Raw genomic sequence first — 20,976 nt, 5'->3', positions numbered from 1 at the left:
AAAAATATATTTAAAAAGAACAGAAGGATAACTGGGATCTTTCACACATATACTTCATTGTTCTTATGAGAGGCAGAATAACTAGACAACCATTTCATTTGTAAAGTCTACACGTTTGCACCAACTCTGTAACTTCCTTTCCTCTTCAGCTCTCACCATTTGTTGTCTTTACACATTTTCTATATTGACATGCTTCATAATTCGGTTGGCAGCACCTATCCAACTAAAAATCAGTTTCATTGCCAACAAAAGGCAGCATCGTATGGAAGTTCAGGGGCTGGGACCCAGAAGACTTGAGTCTGGATTCCAGCGTTGCATCTTACTAGCTAAAATAAGATTGAACCATATAAATGTACAAATATTCAGCTTTTTAAAATACAAAAATATCAATTTCATGTGGTTTAATGTAATAATGGTGGTCAGGGTAAATGTGTGGTGCACGTTATCTCACGTCGCTCTCACAGCGCCATCGTGAAATAGATTTCTCCTTACTCACGTTTCACTAATGAAGAAATGTAGGTCAGAGAGTTGGAGCAAGGCCACAAAGCGATTGTGTGAACGAACGGAGATTCTAACCAGGTCTCCCTGCTTCCAAAGCCAGCGCTCTCTCAGCTTCAATTCCCATTTATGACATGAGTGAGTCATTGAAGCATTCTAAGCCTCAGACATCATTTTTTTTTCTATTTATCATATGCAAAAAGAAACTTGAGTCTTGAGTGCCAAGCAGAGGAGCTTTCATTTCATCTGGTCAATGTGAACCATTATGGGAGTTATCTCAGAAAATCAGGGTGTGTGCACGGCTGTCTGCAACGCTGCCTTGCAGAAGCGGCCACGGAATTTTCCCTAAGTCAACGGATGGTTCGTCTACTCAGCACTGATTGGTGTGGGTGGACATATCATTGGTTATTGTAGATGCCATTCTTTTTTTTTTTTTTTTGAATGGTGGTGTTATTTCATTGTTCATTTCTCTCAGTGTTTTCTTAATAGCTAGCAATAATTTCTAAAATTCTTGCCTAACTTAGCTATGCCAAAGGAATTTAGAAGAAAGGTTAATTTTGTTCCAACTTGGGCTGGCATTTTAACCTATACTCAGGAAAATCTGGGCATGGTGGTGACAAAGACATTAAATATTAAAATCCAAAGATGCAGGAGAAATCTGGGGGATAGAATAAGGCTGCTTGGTCAGCTCCTCCTCCCTACCTGGAGTTTTCATTCATTCATTCCTTTAATAAATATTTATAAATAGATGTATATTTATCTTATATTATTTACATACAATATATTCAAGATACAACATTTATCAAAATATTTATACACTAGGCATCCTTTTCCCACAAAAATTGTGTGGTTCTCTGTTTCCTTTTAAGAATCAGACTGAGAACTGAAACTGTCTATGCTACACATCTTACTGTCTATGTTAATGTTAGTTCACTTTCTTCATTAGTGTACTCCTCCAGAAAGATGAAAATTGCAGATAACTTTATTGTGCATTTCAGATACTTCCTAAAAGACCCACCAACTCTTCAATACCAAGCATCACATGACAGTTTACACCCCCAGAATTTTTGAACCCTATTCTCAAATTCTTTACATTGCTGGATCTACCAATCCTAAGCGGTTACATCATGATTCTTCCCCAATTCTAACCGAGCTCCGCCCTCTGCCCCCTCCTCCTTCAAAGACTTACTTTAGACCAGACTTCAAAAACCTGAATAAATATCCCAACTTTGCCCACTCCCCTTTGAGATATATTGAGACTCCATAGAGGTAACATTCCCCCTCATCAAGATCAGCATCGCCTTATCAGCAGGTTGGGTATTATTTTGGGTATCTAGCATCCCAAAGAAGCCTTTCTGTTAAGTTATAGAAATCCAAAGGCTTGAGTTGGAAAAATTTATGTGGGAAAAATTTTTAAGTAATTGAATGAATTGAAGTCCAGCATTATTAAGGAGTCAGATCATAACAGCAGGAAAAAATCAGATGACTATGTTTAAAAAGAAGAGTGGGGGAGAGATGTGTAGAAACTGCGAAACCAAGAAATTGTTAGCAATGAACGAGGAAACACAAAAATGAGTTTAAGAAGGGAGGTCCAGCCGGGCCAGTGGAATCAGAGTATGAAATTTTAAAGCAAGGCAAAGTAGAAAAGTTAAATATGATGCTAGAATGAGCTACTTACTCGGTGCTGGTGGAAAGGGTAAAGCTGGAGTGGGAAGCGGGCTCCCATCTTTTCAGGTTTACCTGAAGTAATCTTATTATCTCTCAGACAAATTGCCTGAAATGACTGAACCATGAAAAAGTCTCTTACTGGCTTTTATCTCCAAAGAAAATGTTAAACGAATTGTCTTACTCCACTTTCCTTCCCCGATCTAATTTTAAGCACCCAATGTTCGGTGTACTTATAGCTATCTCGGCTCCCAGAAGAATTTATCTCCCAGGAATTATTAAATTAACCTTTGGGTCTCGTTGGCCGTGTTGTGGGGCTAATGAGGGTTGTTTGGTACAGCCGCCTGCTGGAGGCAGAGTAGGAACTCGTCAGCCTCTCACCAGTCAGGTAGGGAGCACAGTCATGTCTATTCCACCAGTGATTTTAACAACCCAAGCTCTTACACTGAAATCCCAAATCAGTATGTAGTAACATTCAATACAACTTAAAGGAAAAGCCTCGTCAGCATGCTATGCTCTTAGTATTTGGATAAATTACTCTGGAAAATAAACTCAAATTAAAAATAATGTTGGTAAATTTAAAAGTTGTGTTGAATGAAAACACAACATACTAAAATTTGTAGGATGCTGTTAATAGAGACAATCAATGAATCCAAAATAATTTTAAAGTAGATCATTACAATTGATTAATCTCAGCCAGACTGATCAGATAAAAAAGAGAAAAGACAGATTACCAATATCAGGAATGAGAGATTCAACACCACCAACACTTCCTACAGATATTGAAAGATAATGTAAGAGCATCATGAATATGATTTTGTTAATAAATACGATGATTTAGATGAAATAAACAAATTCTTTGAAAGATAAAACTCTCAAATCTCATTTAAGAAGAAGTAGATTACCCTGATAGCTCCGTATTTATTAAAGAAATTGAATCTACCCTTCTCTCCCCCAAACCCTCAGGCATTATTGGTGAAATCCATTAAACATTTAAGGAAGAATAATACCCATTATACACAAATTCATTCAGAAAACTGAAAAAGAGGAAACACTTCCCAACTCATCTTATGAAGCCAGCATTATCTTGATACCAAAGCCAGACAAAGATATTACAGGAAAACTACAGACCTCAGGGGCATGAATACAAACATTCTCAACAAAATTGTAACAAATAAAAGCCAATAATATATTAAAAAGATAAAACCCCATGGCCAAGTTAGATTTAACATTTGAAAATCACTTAATTTAGCACATTAACAAACTAAAAAATAAAGAAATACACAATCATATTGATAAACGTAAGAAAAGCATTTGACAGAATCCAGCATCCATTCCTGATTAAAAACTCTCAGCAAACTAGCAAAAAGGTGAAAGATTTAGGGAAGTTTACAAACGATTGAAAATTAAAGAAATTCTTAATAAGTGGAGACATATACCGTGTTCATTAGTTAGAAGACTCGATATTGTTACAGTTCTTCCCAAATTGATGTCCATGTTCAAAGCAATACCAATTTAAACCCCATCTTTTTTTTTTTTTTGGACAAACTGGTAGAAATTAACAAAGAGATTCTAATACTCATGTGGAAGGACTTAGAGTGGCCAAAAAAACGAAAAAGAAGAATAAAGTTGGAGGAGTAACACTAATTGATTTTCAGACTTACTCTACAGTAATTAAGATAGTGTGGTAGAGTTTTCAGAAACTAAGAAAAGAGAACATCTTCTGATCTCAAGTTAGAGAAGATGCAAAAAGCACTAAAGGAGAAAGATTGGTACATTAAATCTCAGTAAAATTAAAAACATCTCTTCATAGAAAAATATCATAAAGAGCATACAGATCCAGGCCCCCAGGGTGTTAAAGGATATTTGCCATACAGATACATCCAACAAAGGACTATTATCCAGAATACATAAAAGATTCCTACAAATCAGTAGTAAAACAACAACCAAATAGGAACAGTGTGGGGAAGACTGGAACGGGTATTTAATAAAACTGAAGATCCCAGTGGCCAAGAGACATGAAAAAATATTCCACCTCTTTCGTAATCAGTAAAATGCAAACTAAAATCACAGATACCATCACAAACCTCCCAGATTGGCACAGATGGAAGAGACTGATGGTTTTAAACGTTTGTGAGCAACGTAACTTTTCATACAAAGCTGGGAAAGCCCATTGGTGCCGTCACTGTGGAAAACAATTTATTACCTAGTAGAGTTGAAAATGGATACATTTGCACTTCAGCAATTTCTCTTCTGGAGAAACTCTTAAACATAAAATATGTATCTTGGTGCCCATGTATGTACAGCATTGGCTGTAACAGCAAAAATAAAACACACACACAAAAAACAAGAAACAACTCAACTGTGCATCAGCAATAGATTGGATAAATGCATTGCAGCATTTTTACACAATGGAATATCAAGGCAACAAGAATATAAACAAACCACAGTTATAAGAACATGACTGAAATGAACCTCATCTTTCATGATCAAAGGAAGCAAGCCAGGAAAATGATATCTATGAATATATTCTTAATGCCACTTTTCCTAGAGCCCCCGAGGGTCTCTCTCACCCCTGCCTTTGTCCACCCATCAGTGTCCATGGGAACTTGCATCCAAAGCTCCCCAAACCACCAGCCCTCAGGGAGCCACAGGAAAGTGGAAAGAAAGTTCTCTGCCCACGTTAGCTTGTATTTTGTTCCTGTTTGAGCCCCAAGTTTTACAAAGTCTCTCACCAAAACAACTTCAGTTTTGACTTCTAACCTTTTCCTCCAAAGGGGCTCAAACCAACCCTGCATGACAGGAGGCAGCAGGGAGGAAGGCGGGTGTGCTGATCCCAGGGGATGACGCCATGCCTCTGAGCCCATCCCAGGGTTGCCCGCAAGAAACAACCATCCTGCCCCCCAAAACGAAATACTCAGACCTTACTCTCATTTTTATTCAAGTTACAACAACAGAGCACTCACTCCTGGAATTGTTAGAATTTGCTTAATAATCTTAGAATTGGTTTAAGTTCCTTATTTGCCTTGGTCAACTATCATCCATGTTACATGCCTGGCTGGGCTTTCGGAAGGATGCTGCTTGAATAATATGATGCATGTTTCTTTCTTCGTTCATTGTCACCTGGGTGTTCTCTGTAGGTAACAGGTGCACTTTCCCCTCTTCAGCATATGGTGTTATCTTTCGGCTAAATGTGCTTCCTTACAAGAGCACACCCTTCATTTATCAAATTCGAATTTATTTGTAGTAAACTCTCTCGTTTTCATTCTTCTGTTTACTCCATGTGATATTATTCTTTGGGCGCTTGAGGCCCTAAGTAGGGTGACCATCTCATCCCAGTTACCTGGGACTTCCCTGATTTTAAAACGGACAGTCCTGTACCCTGGGACCCCCAGGCTAACAGGTACAGTTGGTCACCCAAGTGAGGGTTATTCCTGACAAGTGACCCTCTCATATTTACTCAGGAATTTTAAACTCACTTCTCCTTCGTGGCTTCTTGTCACTTTTTTTCTTCTTTGTTGTGTCCAATCTTGTTACTACACAGGGCCTGGTCCGGAGTGGGTCTGCCTTGGGCTGGCCGGTAGTGTGCAGGTTCTTGACTTGGTGCAGGAAAGATTTCACAGCACGAGACCAGGTGACTTTGAGATTTACGTTTAGGAAAGCTGGGGCCAGTGAAACAAAGGAAGGGCTGAGGGTGGAAGGAGCAACAGGAGGGGGCCTAGGCGGTGCTCTGCTTTGGATCCCGAGAAGCATTATGGGAAAGAAGTGAGCCAAAGTGGGGCTGCGTTAGCTCCCCGGGAAGTCAGAGAAAAGGGGGCCTTGGAGACAAGGATCAGGGGGGTGAGCCTGGGACGAGCTGCCGCTGCTCATTGCTCCCCTGGTTGCAAGTCTCCTGGGGACCCTTAGCATTTCGGAGGAAGTAAACAGTTCATGCCCGGGAAGGGGCATGGTCGTGCTCTAGAGCGAGCCCACGCTGAGTGTTTGTCTTGAGGGTTTTCCTTTCTTCTGCGGGCCAGAATCTTAGGGGAGGGTTTCAGAGGAATATTCGTCAGCTTTCCAGGTGCGTTTTTAATTTGCTGATGCATCGAAATGAGTGTAAGGGGGAGTTTGGGATTATTCTTCGGTCCGCTTCACTGTTTTACTTTTATCTTGGGTCTGCCTGGCTCTAATCGGGTTTTTGTTATTTGTTTCCCTGACTTCATCTGTCCTTGGGTTTAGCTGGCACAAATGGCATTAATTTGGCCTTTGTTCTCTATTTTCCCAGGCCAAAAGCTATGTGTTCTCTGGTTAGGGAGGAGGATATAAACCATTTGCTCTCAAGTGTCCTTGGTTGGGGAAGATAAGGGCTTACAATTCACTAGCTGGCTGTAAGTTGTTCGAATCATTGGGCCTTGTTTCATTATCTTGTCTCAGTTTCCCCGTTCCACTTGCCCAGTAATTTTCCTAGCTTCTTACTATCCTGCCTCAATCTTACTGGTTTCTCCATAATTTCCCCCTTTCCTTTCCAAATTCTAAGCATGATAATTCATTATAATTGGAAGAAAACTTAGATATTATATAGTCAAACTCATTGAGCTATAGATGATCAAATTGAAGCTTGGGGAGAAGTAACCAGCTAAATTTATACATCTTAAACCCAGAAGGGGTTATGCCTTGCAATAACAGTACCTATAATAATACTGACTAGTAATTCTATGTCTTCTAGTCCACCTGCTCACTGGGGACAACTTGTCTTTTAAGATAAAGTAAAAATGTCCTCAAATTCAGATTCCATCTTTGACAAGCAACTTGGCTTGTGCCCCAACATCTCTAGGATTCTCGGTGTTCTCCCGTGTTGCTGGGTACCTCCGGCTTCAGGCCCAGGCTCTGCAGATTTTCTTAGGCCCGACCTGCTTTCACCCTCTGTGAGGGGTGTTTCAGCAGAGCCTGGGCCTGGAGCCGGAGGTCCCCAGCAAACAGCGAGAACACCAACAACCCCAGCAATGAGGTATTACTGGGGCAAGTCCTGGAGCCATCGAGGAAAGGTCTGGCTCCAAGCCACACACACTATCACGCTCTCCCCTGAGCGGATCACGGCACCGGGCGCATCCCCTCGGAGGCAGGCACTGGAGGGCAGTGAAGCAGCTCCCACGCACAACGCGCGGTGCGTGTCCATGGACATGGCTTTGACCATGAGGTACTGCTTCTCTCTAAGTTCGTGACTGAGACAGAGCCATGGCGACGCAGAACTGAAACTCAGACACAGCCCGTGTCCATAGGGAAGCACAGATGTTATTAAAAAGCACAGGTTGCCTCTACCTCAAGTACTTCTGCTGCTGAAGAAGGATCCTTTACACGCCTCGCCAGCATCTTCCCAGTTTCCTTCTCTGCAGCCTGTAAACATGGTCTGGAAAAGTGTCTGTGGTCTCATTCCCACCTGTGCCATCATGGAAACTATATTCACTCATTCATGCATTCATTCACTCATTCACTCATTCATTCATTCACTCATCGGATAACATTGACTATCTTCATTGTGACAGCTGTGCTGGGAGAATGAACTGTGCTGGTTCCTGCTCTCGGGAAGCTTCAGAGGAGGGGCAGAGAAGAGAAGCTTAGGTGACTGTGGCGCAGGTGGTCTGAGCAAAATAGGAAGAAAGCCCAAGCAGTTAGTGCTGGCCTCCTGCGTTCTGCCTGGAGGGGTGGAGAAGGGCTTCACAGGGGCGGGTCTGGAGTGTAGCCTGCACCTACTATCTGCAGGGCACTGCCCGGCCCCGGGGCCAAACGCAGGGACCTGGGCTGTGCAAGAAGAGCTTGCAGCCTTGCTGGGGGTTATTCAGGAACAATACAAAGTTGCAAGTGTGAGTCACCAAAGCAAAGGTCATGGGTTCCCTGCAATGTGGGGGACCTTCCCTGTGTTCTGGAATAAAATACTGAATGTCACAAACATTAAAGACAATTTTTCTAAACTGTTCTCCAATTTTCTTTAGGAAATTAAGCTTAACCTGTTTTAGGAGAAATGTGCTCACACGGAGAGAAGTCTTCGATTCAGAAATTCAGTGGCCAGAGTTGCCTTGTGGGTGGCAGTACACGCCAGTGTCGAGTCACCCGCCATCTCTGACGTCCTATCCATGATTCAGTGTCCACGGCTTCGGTCATTTTCTGTGGACATCTCCCCAAGAACCCACCCTCACCACCACGACTGTAGGTTCGCACATTCTTACCTTTCACTTCAATTATTGATTGTCTACCCTGGGCCCAGCACTTCCCTAGGTGGGGAAATTCAAAAGTAGAGCGCGTAGGAAGAGGCAAATACCCTTGAGATGAGGGACGTACTTAGCACCCTCTCTCCCTTTACTCGACCTTGAATCCTACCTTCTCTGTGGATGAAATAATAAAACTGCCTCACCTCTCAGACCTTCTCTGTCAGACCAATTTACCCTCAAGATTTCAGCTCAGCCACAGGCTTTTCTTTCTTTTTATTTTTATTTTCCAAGTACAGTTGACATTCAATATTATTTTATATTAGTTTCAGTTGTATACATAGTGGTTAGACATCTATGTAATTTACAAAGTGATCCCCCTGATAAATCTAGTACCTACTTGACACCATAACAGGTATTATATTATTGATCATGTACCTTAGGCTGTACTTTACATCCCTGTGACTTTTTTGTAATTAGCAATTTGTACTTCTTAATCCCTCCACCTTTTTTTCATCCAACCCTCTAACCTCCCTCCCATCTGGCAACCATCAGTCTGTTCCCTGTATCTGTGAGTCTGTTTCTATTCTGTTTGTTCATTTATTTTGCTCTTTAGGTTTGACATGTAAGTGAAATCATATTGTATTTCTTTCTCTGACTTATTTCACTTAGTATAATACCCTCTAGGTCCATTCATGTTGTGCAAATGGTATAATTTCATTCTTTTTTTTATGGCCGAGTAATATTCCATTCATATATAGGTCTTTTAAATGCAAATTGCCTGAAAACAGTAGATCCTGGCTCCATAAGTCACTATGGCTCAATGGGAATCCGCTTCCAATGGGTTTGCTTACAAAGAAAGGAGCAGAACACGCCTGGGGACTGGGTCTGGGCTCGGGAGACGGGAAACACTGAGGTGAGTCATAGAGAAGGGATGGGGGGAAAGTACAGATTCAAGCAGCCCTTTTGGTAAAATGAGTTGATATTATAATTGCTTCTTAACACAGAGGAAACAAGAAAGGGCCCAGTGTGAGCATGAAGGGAGGGAGAGGGGGGAGGGAGGGAGAGAGAGGAAAGAAAGGAAGCCATTGCTTATATACACTATTTGGTCAATTACGTGTTGATTTCTTCTTTCCAGTTGGCTACAGTTCTCAGGTTGGGTTCCTGTCCGCTCATCCTGTTTACTGCTGCATCTGCAAAAACACTGTTACATTTAGCAAGAATAGCATTTGATAAGAAGGCCCAGACCATGAGACCCTTGTCCTATCCATAGTTCCTCCTCTTCTCTTCCTGCATGTACTTCCTTAAGGAAAGGAGTTGGGGCTTTCGCACAGTGTCTAGCACTCTGCTTCTTGTCACCTGTAAAACAGGTGGGGAGGTGAGCGAAAGAATAAAGGCAGGGCAGAGAGGAATGAGGGGGGAACCCACCCAGCAGGCATTCGCCTCCCTTATCTGTATCAGAGCAGAGTGTCGGGCTCCTGTGGGTGCCTCTTCCATCCATGGCGCCTTCAGAAAGACCGGTTTCCCAGGTTGGTGCCATGCTTCATACGCCCCGCTTCCCAAAGGGCCTCTCACACAGCCCTGGGGCCAGGCACCCATCTCCGAGGATCCATCTGAGGGCCCCGGGGAAGCCTTTTCCTGCCAAAATAACTCTGAGGCCACTTCTCAAGAGCCCTTAATCTGTAGGAAGACAAATATCTTTGGAGGAAGCTTCTACCAAGCACTTACTCCCCGAGAGAAATGTGCTTATTGTTTGCTTTCTCCTCCACAGTCGGCTCAGAACAGCTTCCCTTCCAGAATGCAGGATTTGGACAAGGAGAGGGATCACTATAGACAACGGCCCCCCTCAGAGAGGTGTGAGCGTCCTGGGAGAAGCGTGAGGTGTGAAACACTCACCCTGAGCTGACCAAGTGCAACGTAAGAGAAGAAGGTGTTGGCTTGTTTCTTTTCATTGTTACAAGGAACTAACTACCAAGTGCAAATGAGTAAAGCAATTGTTTTGTACTCAAAAGCCATATATTTCCACATGTATGCAAACCAACCCTGGACGGTGCTCGGTGGATGCTAGTAGGTTTTTCAATCTTTGGGGGGCACCCAGTCCCAACGTTCCGTTCTTGGTCGGCAGTTACCCCAAACAAATAGAGCTGGATGGTTGGGGGTCCCCTGAGTGACGGGAAGAGGAGATCTCAGAGCTGCTCACTTCTGGCTATTTCATTAAGCCTGAAGCCAGCAGTAAACTTCTGCCAGTTGCAGGGGGTGGTGGTGGGGAGCCAGAGGGAGAGCGAGGTTGGGCACATGCAACAGGGTAGTTTCTGGGTGGCACGTGTATAGAGTTAAGAGGTAGTTTAGTGTTTTTTTCAGACTTCAATGTGAACAGGAATCACCCGGGAAGCTTGTGAAAATGCAGGTTCTGGCTCAGTGGGTCTGAGGCGGGGCGTGAAATTCTGCATTTCTGACATACTTCTGGTTCAGGCAGATGTTTCCGCTCCCCCAACCACCCTTAGAGAACACCAGGAAGTGGTGAGGAATCAAAGACAAAAATGTCCCCCTTCTGAACATCGCCTGGGTCTGGAGCTGCACCGGCGCTTGAGTTCCAGATTATGCTCCAGCGGCTTTTCATTGCATGTGCCCAGCTGGGCTTTGCCAAAGCTCGTAGTCTTTCCCCAGGAGACCCTGCCAGAAGGCCGGCTTTGCCTTACGTTGATAGGGGAAGCTATGAGCACAGGTGGGTGCTGCTCTCTGCCGGCCGTCGTCTGAAATGCACAGCCCGCCCGGCCCTGGCCAGGCGCTGGATGTCACACCTGAAAGTGCAGGGGCCGTTGCAGGCCAGGAAAGGCATTCGCTTCCCTCCTCAGCCTCTGGGTTCTTTCCGTCACCAACCTCAGGTGTCCGCATTCCCCGCGCTTTAGCACGGGTCACCCCTGCACAGCGGGTGCTTCTGATTACGTGCCCCAGCTGTGCGGGGCACTGATGCTCATTTAATATTGGTGCTGGGTGTGTCAGGATGACGCTGCAGTTTTATTTCCCACAAGAGACCGGAAAGGATATGTGTGCCGTAAAGGCATCCTAAGCTGTTCTGGTCCGAAGGAGTGGAGAGAGAAACCTCCGCTAATTGTTTTTAATACACGTTTCTCTGGGAAAATCCCAACCGTGGCTGTTTCTAGGCTTCCTTGGTCAAGGACAGTGCTTGTCACGGCCACCCAGACACCCTAGAAATGGGAATTTAAGGATTCCTATGGAACACGGAGATGCTAGGGATCATGGGGACCCCTTCTTCTCGCAAATAAACAAACGCAATATTCTCCCAGTTTCTATGTTTACCGGCAAATTCAGCCGCGGTCTCAAGGTTTCTATGCAACCCAGGTAGTAGAGAGATTCGCCAGCAGGCCACAGGGGGAGCACTGGCTGGTTGCGGGGTAAAGGGTCAGAAGGAAGAGCACAAGACCTTGTAGCTACTGGCAGCCTAAGGGAAGAGGAGAGAGAGAGAGAGAGAGAGAGAGAGAGAGAGAGAGAGAGAGAGAGAGAGAGAGAGAGAATATGATTGGTGGGGGAAATCCAAGATGCAAATTCTGCTCTCTGTCTTTTACTGCCTGCCCTTCTTCGAAACTATTAACCTCTCTCTCCTCCTGAAATTGACAACACTCTTCCCACCTCACCTGCCCATGTCCAGGCCACCACCTCCTGCCTCTGCTGTTCTGTGCCCACGGGAAGCTCCCTCCTGTTACAAAAGGAGACACGACCATGGCCCCATCCAGGACTTTATAAAGGATGAAGGAGCAGGAATAGTCTAAAGCAGCGATTTTCAACCTTTTCCATCTCATGGCACATATAAAGTAATTACTAGTAGCACACCAACAAAGATATTTTTTGCTGATCTGACAAAAAAAAAAGTATAATTTTTTTCTAATCTTCACCCGAGGATATTTTTTAATTGATTTTTAGAGAGATTGGATGGGAGGGAGGGGGAAGGAAGAGAGGGGAACAGGGAGAGAGAGAGAGAGAGAGATGAGATAAAAACATTGATTGGTTGCCTCAAAACAGCACACTTGGGGGGCATCTCCACCTGCCTTTTCTAATTTAACCGAGATTTGCTTGTTTGTGTAGCTGTTTGGCCGAACAGTCCTGGTTTGAATGGAAAATTTGCCAAACAATATGGTTGAGTGAGATGTTGTGACTTTTGCTTAGATACTCCTTCCTTCGCCTTTTAGCCTACATCGCTTCTCTGGAACTTTCCACGGTCAGCCACCCTGAGTGGCAGCAGCTGCACACGGGGAAGACAGGAGAGGTCAAGTTTCCTATGGTCGAGGATATGATGAAAAGAGTAGATCTAGAGTAAGCAGCAAGAGGACAGCCTGTTGGCTATTTTTTAAAAATTGTACTGACTCAAATGTTGAAGCATTATAAGACCGAGACTTTCACCAACCACAGTCATTCAGTCATTTCTGAAGGATGGATTGGACATCTATGCACTAGGGACTCTCCCAGGCAGTGGGGTGATGGTGGTGCACAAGACAGACAACATTTTCCCTCATGGAGTGATGAGAGAGATCAATAAGCAAGCACATTAATTCAGATCGCAACAAGCTGATATGAGAAATAACCTGGATAGTGAGCCGAGTAGGGGAAGTGGGTAGGCATGCCACTTTACCACAAACAGGTCAGGAAAGGCGGCCTCAGTGCAGAGGAGACATTTGAGCCAAGACAGGCAGAGAGAAGTCAGCCCTGCTAAGAGCAAGTATTCTTACTTCAGGCACTTGGAAAAGCAAGTGCAAATGTCCTGGGGCACGAAAGTACTTGGAGTCTTAGAGAAACGGCAAGGAGGCCTGCAAGTGCGACACAGTATGAACAAAGGTTGAGTGGCAGTAAAGGGACAGAGTCCAGAGGCCTTGAAGGCTCGATCCACAGGCTGTATTTCACTGAAAGGGTAGTGGGAATTCATTGATGGATTTAAATATGTTCTTTTTATTGATTTTAGAGGGGGGGGGGAAGGTGGAGGAGACACAGAGAGAGACATTGATCAGTTGCCTCCTGCACATGCCTTGAAGGGGGATCAAACTGGCAACCTTTTGGTGCATGGGACGACTCTTGAGTGGTGAGAATGTAGGTAACGTATATTTCCTTATTTATAATCATTTACATCTTCTAATTTTTCTATAATAAATATGTGGCATTTTATTATCACAGTTTATTTTTTAAGGAACTCTCAAAAATGTTAAAAGTTTATTATAACTACAACTGTTCCAAGCCCCAAGACCTAAGTAAATATATGAAGAATATTAACATATAAAGATCTTGTCCATGTAGTTCATGGATAATTTCTATGCTCTGGAGGGAAAAAAGACACAACTGTAGAGCAATCAGATAAGAATAAGTACTTTTATTTTCCATTTATTAAACTAGCAAAGGTAACAAGAAAATTGATGAAACCCCTTAAGCATCACTCTCATAAATAATATATGCGTTTTGTCACTGGGGAAACTGTGCCCCAAGTTGCGGTGCTGCTGGTTCATGAATATTGTTTAATCTTGCAAAGGGCTGGACAGACTTTCTGTTCAGGGCAGGCAATGGACACCAGCCACCAGCCTCCGGCTCCTCCCCGCTGCCAGGCCTCACCTGGGCACGGCCACCCACCTGAGCACGCAGAACGACAGCTCGACCATGGCCACCTTTGTGAGGCTCAGCACCACAGCCAAGGTGCCCACCGTGGGCTTGGGCACCTGGCAGGTAAATAACACACGATTCCCTGGAGGGGCTTTGGGCGTTTTCTCCTGCGAGTCAGGGATCTGGGGAGATGCGAGTTCGGCCCTGGAGCCAGGCCGAGGTGACTTTCCTTTCTCCGGGATGATTCGAGCTGCAGAACTGCAAGCCTGGCTTTTTCCGGTGACAGTGAGAGTTCACGAGCAAGTACCCAGTTTCAAGCCATTGTTGGGCTTTACAAAACCCCGGTGGTTTTCCAGGGCAGTTTCTCTCTCAGCAGCCCTTCCCTCTGAACGCTCCCTGGCTCTAGGTCACTGAAAGGGTGTGGGTTGGGAGGGGGATGTCAGGGTGCAGAAGGCCCCGGCTCCTTGCTGTGCACCGCGTCCCTCTGCTCTGGGGCCTGCTAGAAATGTGGAAGGAAGCTCAGGCCGCACCTCGGGCTACTGAGGTGGAATCTGCAGGTTAGAGGTACTGTGACCACAGGGAGGATGTCCCGTGGGCGGAGGTGCTCACCTCAGCCAGCAAAACCCAGAAAGGCCCTGAGCAGAGTTCAGCGAGGCAGATTCTGGAGCCTCTCCTAGGCCAAGTTTTAAATGCCTCCCCACCACTCCCTCATTTCCACTGTAAAGCCAACTTCATGTTAGACTGTAATCAAGAATAAGAGCCATTTGTTTGGGTAGAAAGGAGCTGCAGCCCAGGATAAGATTCAGGTAGCAACCGAAATTGTGTTCCACTGAGACAAAGGGGAGGATACTCTTTTTTAAATCCTCACTGGAGGATATTTTTTCCAATGATTTCTAGAGAGAGTGGGAGGGAGGAAAGGAGGGAGGGAGGAAGGGAGAGAGAGAGAGAGAGAGAGAGAGAGAGAGAGAGACATCAACGTGATAGCGATTGGTTGCCTCCTGAACGTGCCCCCACCGAGACTGGGGAACCCACAACCAGGGCACAGGCCCTTGACTGGGAGTCGAACCCGTGACCCTTCAATCTGCCGGCCAACATTCTAACCATCGAGCAAACTGGCCAGAGCAGGGGAAGTTCCCACACAGGTTTCCAATTAGGTCCATTTTATGTATGTGTGAGCCATAGGTGGTTATGTGGATGTACATACATCCAGGCCAGTGGACATCTCCTTGGCTGCCCCGAGCAGATGGGAGGGGAAAGGGGGAAAGAAGTCAAGCTGTAGCATAACACCAATATATCTGATCTATGGCGCAGAAACCTTTATATGGTGTCATCCCTCAACTCTGGTGTTTCAGGGCCCCTGTGGGCTCAGGACTTCGAACCTCTTTTGCTGGTTTGAAGACCTGCACCACTTACCCTCGTGGTCCCGGCATAGGCTGCGCATTGAAATGAGCTGGGGGGTTTTAGACATCTCCATGCCTGAGCTGCGTGCCAGACCAATTTGGTAAGGGACTCTGGGGGTGGGACCTGGGCCTCAGGATATCTGAAAGCTGTCAGGTGACTCCAAATTCCAGCCAGGTTTGAAGACCATCGGATGGTGTCCCCTGAGCACCTCCCCCCTGTCCCACCTCGAAGCCTACTTTCCTCCCGCCTGCTCTTGTTTTCTCTCTTTCCTCACGGTTATTTTTTGAGTCCCAGTTTAACCTCCACCCAGAAAGTCTTCTTTTCTGACGCCCTGATTCTCAGTGCTATGCCTCTGGCTCGTGCTCTCTGGCAGCCTCAGTGCTGTGGCTCATTGCTCCCCAGAAGGGAACCTGAGCTCTTTCACTGGACTGTGAGATTCTTGGAAGAAGGAAGCACATGGTATATTTCTATGTCCTGACAACTCCTGGGCCGGATCTGGACTTGGAATAAGTGAACAATAAGTACCTGTTGGATTTGGGGCTGCTGTTAACACATACGGTATCTTTGGGCAAGTTCAGAAAAGCGCCCCTTGTAGATTAAATATTATAAAAAAAAGATATCTTTCCTTGAGGTCCAGGCACCGGGGACATGGCTGGCTAAATGAATGGCGGCCAGATTGTGGCCCTGCTCAGCTTCTTGCCTGGGTGCCCCTGCCAGGGCCCAGGCTGCATGACCTCCCCCAATTGGCTTGATGTGGAAAACCAAGCCACGGCGGGTATGCAAGAGGTTGGCCCAGAACCCAGACAAGTGATGCTTCTCCTCGTCCAGGGCGAACCGGAGCCACCAGGTTTGGGGGAGAGGAGAATGGCAAGCATATAAAACCCTCATCTTTTACTCCTAGGGTTTCATCGGGTCTGAGGAAGGGCAGGAGGACTGGACTCGACCCTTGGTGAGCACCCACAGGTTAGACAGAAATCTCCCTTTAAAGCCTCAGCTAACCCTGTGATGGTGGACATTGCATCAGCTTCCCCCGTCCCAGAGAGGACGAAGCCAAGCCAAGGTCCCCGGAGTCCCTCCAGGACCGCGCAGAGCTGTTCCTCTCTGTGACGGCCACGGAAGGGCTGGTGGATGAGGGCCTGGTGAGAGCCAATGGCATCTCCAACTTCAACCACTTCCAGATCGAAAGGCTCTTGAACAAACCTGGGCTGAAACACAGACCAGTGACTAACCAGGGAAACTGCTCAGTAAGATGTAATGATCCTGCCCATTACTTCTTAAACTTTTGGGGCCAAGTTCTGTGTTATGTACCTGAGTCTTATCTCAGGGCTCAGTGATCAGACACTTTGGGGAGGTAGGAGACAGCTCTGGGGGTCTGGGTTAGCTCTGGGGGTCTGGGTTAGCCGGTCCAGCAGGGGGCAGTGTCTGGTCTTTGTCTGGCAGTCTGTGTGTGTGCGTGCGTGCGTGTGTGTGTGTGTGTGTGTGTGTGTGTGTGTATAGAATCCCTGTGAACAGCTCAAAAAGCAGGGGCCAGCTGCCGAGTGACAGGGATTGCTTGCTTTTGCAGATTGTCACCCATGCCTCACGCAGGAGAAACTGATCCAGTATTGCTACTCCAAGGGCATCCCTGTCACGGCTTACAGCCCTCTGGGCTCTCTGAGTAGATAGACCTTGGGATGGCACCTGAGTATTTTTCTCTTGATACCCTAAAAATTTATTTCATATTTGGCTCATGTTGGTCTTAGACTACAAGACCTCAGAAAGAAAAACGTGTCGAAGGCGATGTGCCCGGCACAGCCAAGCAGTGGGGGGAAATGGAGACTTTCAAAAAACAGCAACGTGCCTGCCCCTGGAGGAATGCTCCAGTTCAGCCACCCAGCGCTGGGCCTGCCCCTGCAAAATGCTGAGGCTCAGAGCCCTTGGAGCCAGCTCATGGGCGAGACACCACACTTTCAGATCCCCCCGCCTCATCTCCCATGTGGAGAAGACTGATGAGCAGCTCTGGGACCCTCATTGTAGTAATAGTCATCTGCATGTGATAAAATGGGGATCATTCTACCTTCCTTCTGCCTCTACGGCCAAGCTGGAGGACCCTTCCCCACTGGAAGATCCCAAGATTAAGGAGATTGCTGCAACACACACACACAAAACCACCGCCCGGGTGCAGTGTGTGTGTGTGTGTGTGTGTGTGTGTGTGTGTGTGTGTGTGTGTGCTTGCCCAGTAAACCAGTTTTGTTTTTTCTTCCTTATGTTGCCTTCATTTAACTCCTTGAAAGAGAAGTAAACAGGAGAGAGCCCTCTAGGCCTTTCCTTGGAAGTGTCTGCACCTCAGGAAACACCATGGTCATCAATGGAGTGAGGACAGCGTCCCTCACAGCTGCAGTGAGGCCCTCGAGCTGAGTGTCAGGAGCTGGTTCAAATCCCAGTTCCACCACTTACCAGTTTTATGGCCCCGAGCGCTGTCCCAAACCTCTTTCTTTCTTCTTCTTATTTTTTTGTTAAAGGGAAGCATAGGGTTGTTGTGAGGATTAGGGGAGATAATCGAGCAGAGGACTGGCAAGCGTCTGATTGTCACGAAGTGCTAGTCAATATAGCCACTGTAACCAGAGGCACAGTGAGCGGCAGGTATTTTATTTTTCCTTTTCGTAGAGGAGGGGTCCCTGTAGATAAGTGGGAACACGATGTCCCTTTCTGCACAGGTTCTGATCCGGTTCCAGGTCCAGATGAATGTGGTCGTGATCCCCCAGTCCACGACACCGGCACACATCGTTGAGAACTTTCAGGTCAGATTCTGACTGGGTGGCCGTGGTTTTCCTCAGTGGAGGAGGGGACGGGAGAGACCCTGCCGCTGAGCTTCTCATCCCATCCCTGCATTGTCTGTGGGCCTCACCCCCTTCCCACCACCCTGCCATCTCAGGCCAGGGAGCAGTCCTCAGTGGAGCTGAGAGAATGATCTGTGGGCCCAGGATGTGCTGGGGGAGCAGCGGCAAGTCCTGTTAGGTCTGAGCATAGCTGTGCCTCTCACCACTGAGAAGACCTGCGGTTGCCCCTGAGCAGTTAGGTTCTGGGGCCACACACAGCAGTAGGCAGGCATGGACCACACTTGAAGAACTGTCCATCAGGAGCGCAGACATGGCTTAGTGCTGGCAAGTCTGGTCACTGTCCCCTTGGGAACACTAAACCCTGTCAATACTGCAGTCTTTCTGTAGGATCTAGTTTAGAGCCAAATTCATACCCAGTGGACATAATGGGAGCAATGCTGTGGCCAGGTAGTGCTTCGAATGTGAGTTTGCTTCTGGTGAGAATGGCGGAGATCTCAAAGCATACCAGGAATGGGCTTGGCATTTATGTTTTGGAATTCTCTCTTTTCCAAGTCTTTGACTTTAAATTGAATGATGAGGAGATGAGGACCATTCTTAGCTTAAATAGAAACTGGAGGGTCTTGGACGGGGTCTCGTAAGTGGCGCTGCGTTAAGTGAAGGAGGAGGAGGGATCATCAGGAGTTTTTCTAAATGGATAGAGGGTCAGCTGGAAGGATTGCTAGGCATCTGGGACTACTTTTATCTTTACATACTATTTTCTGGTAGTTTGTCAATTAAAATTGGAGTACCTGGAAAAGACGCATCCCTAACAGCTGCATATTGTTTGAACTTCTAGATGTCGAGCTATAACTTTAAGAAAGGACATGTAACTAGGGAGAAGGCAGAAGCATTCATTTCATTCACTCAATAAATATTTATTGAGCATCTACTATGTGCCAAGCACTTTCTAGGTGCTTGAGATAGAACTGGTCAAAGTTCTTGCCTTCACAGGCTTGCATCCTGGTGAGGGACTACAGGGACTACAGAAATAAACTCAAAATAAACATGCAATTAGGACTGAATCCTACAACTAGAAACAGAGGCATGGACACGGGAACAGACTGACAGGTGTCAGAGGGGAGAGGGCTTGGGGGACTGGATCAAAGTAGATGAAGGAATTGAGCAACGTTATATGTATGTGTGTGTGTATGTGTGTGTGTGTGTGTACATACAGATATATAACATATAGACACAGACAACAGTGTTATGACAGCCAGAGGGAGAAAGAGAGAAACATTAATGAAGAAAGAGAATCATTGATTGGCTGCCTCCTGCACAACCCCACTGGTGGTCGAGCCTGTAACCCAGGCATGTGCCCTGACCAGGAATCAAATCGTGACCTCCTGGTTCATAGGTCAATGCTCAACCACTGAGCAACACTGGTCAGGCTGGGATTGATACTTTGAATAGGATGGATCAGGGGAAACTTTGCTGATAAGGTGCCAGTTGAACAGAAACCTGGAGGAGGTGAGGGATGAGCCATGTGGATGTCTGGGGGAATAGCAGAGTAGGCAGTGAGAACAGCAAGTGTAAAGGCCCTGAGGTGGAACTGTGTTTAGAGCTGAGTAAGGAGGCCACTGGGGCTGGAGCAGGATGAGTGAGGAGAGGCTTATTATTAGCTATCTTTATGAGTTTATTCTGTGCCCTGGTTCCTAGCACACCCACCAGATCAATTTGATGGAAGATCAAGGTTGTGTCTCCTTTGTGTTCTTACAGAATTTTGTGGGGGAGACAGAGAGCACAAAGACCATAAGATACACCAGAGAACAATGCCTTTTGAACCAGAGTTTATTATTGACATACTTTTCTTTATGCTTGCTCTCTCCACAGGTTCTCTCATTTGGAGGACTTTCCCTTCAATGCAGAATATTGAAGCTGAATCTCTTGATGAGATGACCCCACAGAGTCTCTCGCTTCACTTTACTGAACTCTCTTGGCCAGAGTCCTATTTTAGCCAAGCTTGTCTGAAATCACACCGAGCCTGGCCCTCCTATAGACCAGAATCCAGGCAGCCTTGTATGTAGAGCTACACATTCAACCAGGAGCAGGTTACCACCAGGAGATATGACCCCAGCAAGCACACTACAGGATTTTTCCCCCCACTTATTTGATCTAATCATGGGACAATTCTGTTTACACTGAGGATATGAAGATTAAAAATATAAAGGATAATAATAATAACCAACAAGTACTGAGAGTTTACATAGACACAGAGAGAGGAGTGGTGGTTGCCAGAGGGGAGGAGGCTTGGGAGAGTGGGATAAAGAGGTGAAGGGATTAAGAAGTACAAACTGGTCATCAGAAAATAGTCACGGGCAGGGAACATAGTCAGTAATAATGCCAGGTGGGTACTGGAAATACTGGGGGCAGGGACACCATGTAAAGTGTGTGGCTGTCTAAACCACTGTGCTGCATACCTGAAACTAATACAAAATAAGATTGAAAGTTAACTGTGATTGAAAAATTAAAATTAAACTTCTCAAAAACATTGAGAATTTACTGCACGCCAATACTATTCAAAGGTCTTTTGTTTGAGTTAACTCATTGACTCCTGCAGTACCTCCTGGAAGTGGGCACTTTTATTCACAGCTTGCAGAAGAGAAAATGCAGGGATGCTCAAGGCCACCCAGGTTGTAAGTGGCTGAACCAAGTTTCAAAGGCAGGTGGGCTCAGGAGAGCTCACGGTGATTTGTCCCTCCCAAGTCTTCTGGCACTTTCTCTATCCTTTCTCCTTCCCACTTTCCCTCCTTGCCTTTAAAATGTTGTCATAC

The 20,976-nt window shown here is 45.9% G+C and overlaps 1 protein-coding gene across 1 annotated transcript; it reads left to right on the top strand.

Moving 5' to 3' along the window:
* Positions 1-14,003: 14,003 nt before the first annotated feature.
* On the top strand, positions 14,004-20,078 carry LOC307108080 (aldo-keto reductase family 1 member B15-like; the record flags this gene model as incomplete). The annotated part of the gene is made up of 8 exons (XM_079785800.1): positions 14,004-14,069; positions 15,299-15,447; positions 16,372-16,598; positions 16,912-17,004; positions 17,411-17,505; positions 18,044-18,127; positions 18,718-18,800; positions 20,036-20,078. 8 exons carry the CDS (start codon positions 14,004-14,006, stop codon positions 20,076-20,078), a joined length of 840 nt encoding a protein of 279 aa, XP_079641926.1.
* Positions 20,079-20,976: the final 898 nt, after the last annotated feature.

The sequence above is a fragment of the Cnephaeus nilssonii genome (assembly GCF_951640355.1).
Source record: "Cnephaeus nilssonii genome assembly, chromosome: 12".
Lineage (NCBI taxonomy): Eukaryota > Metazoa > Chordata > Mammalia > Chiroptera > Vespertilionidae > Cnephaeus > Cnephaeus nilssonii.
Note: the sequence above shows the minus strand (reverse complement) of the source record. Positions and strands in the feature narration are given on the sequence as shown.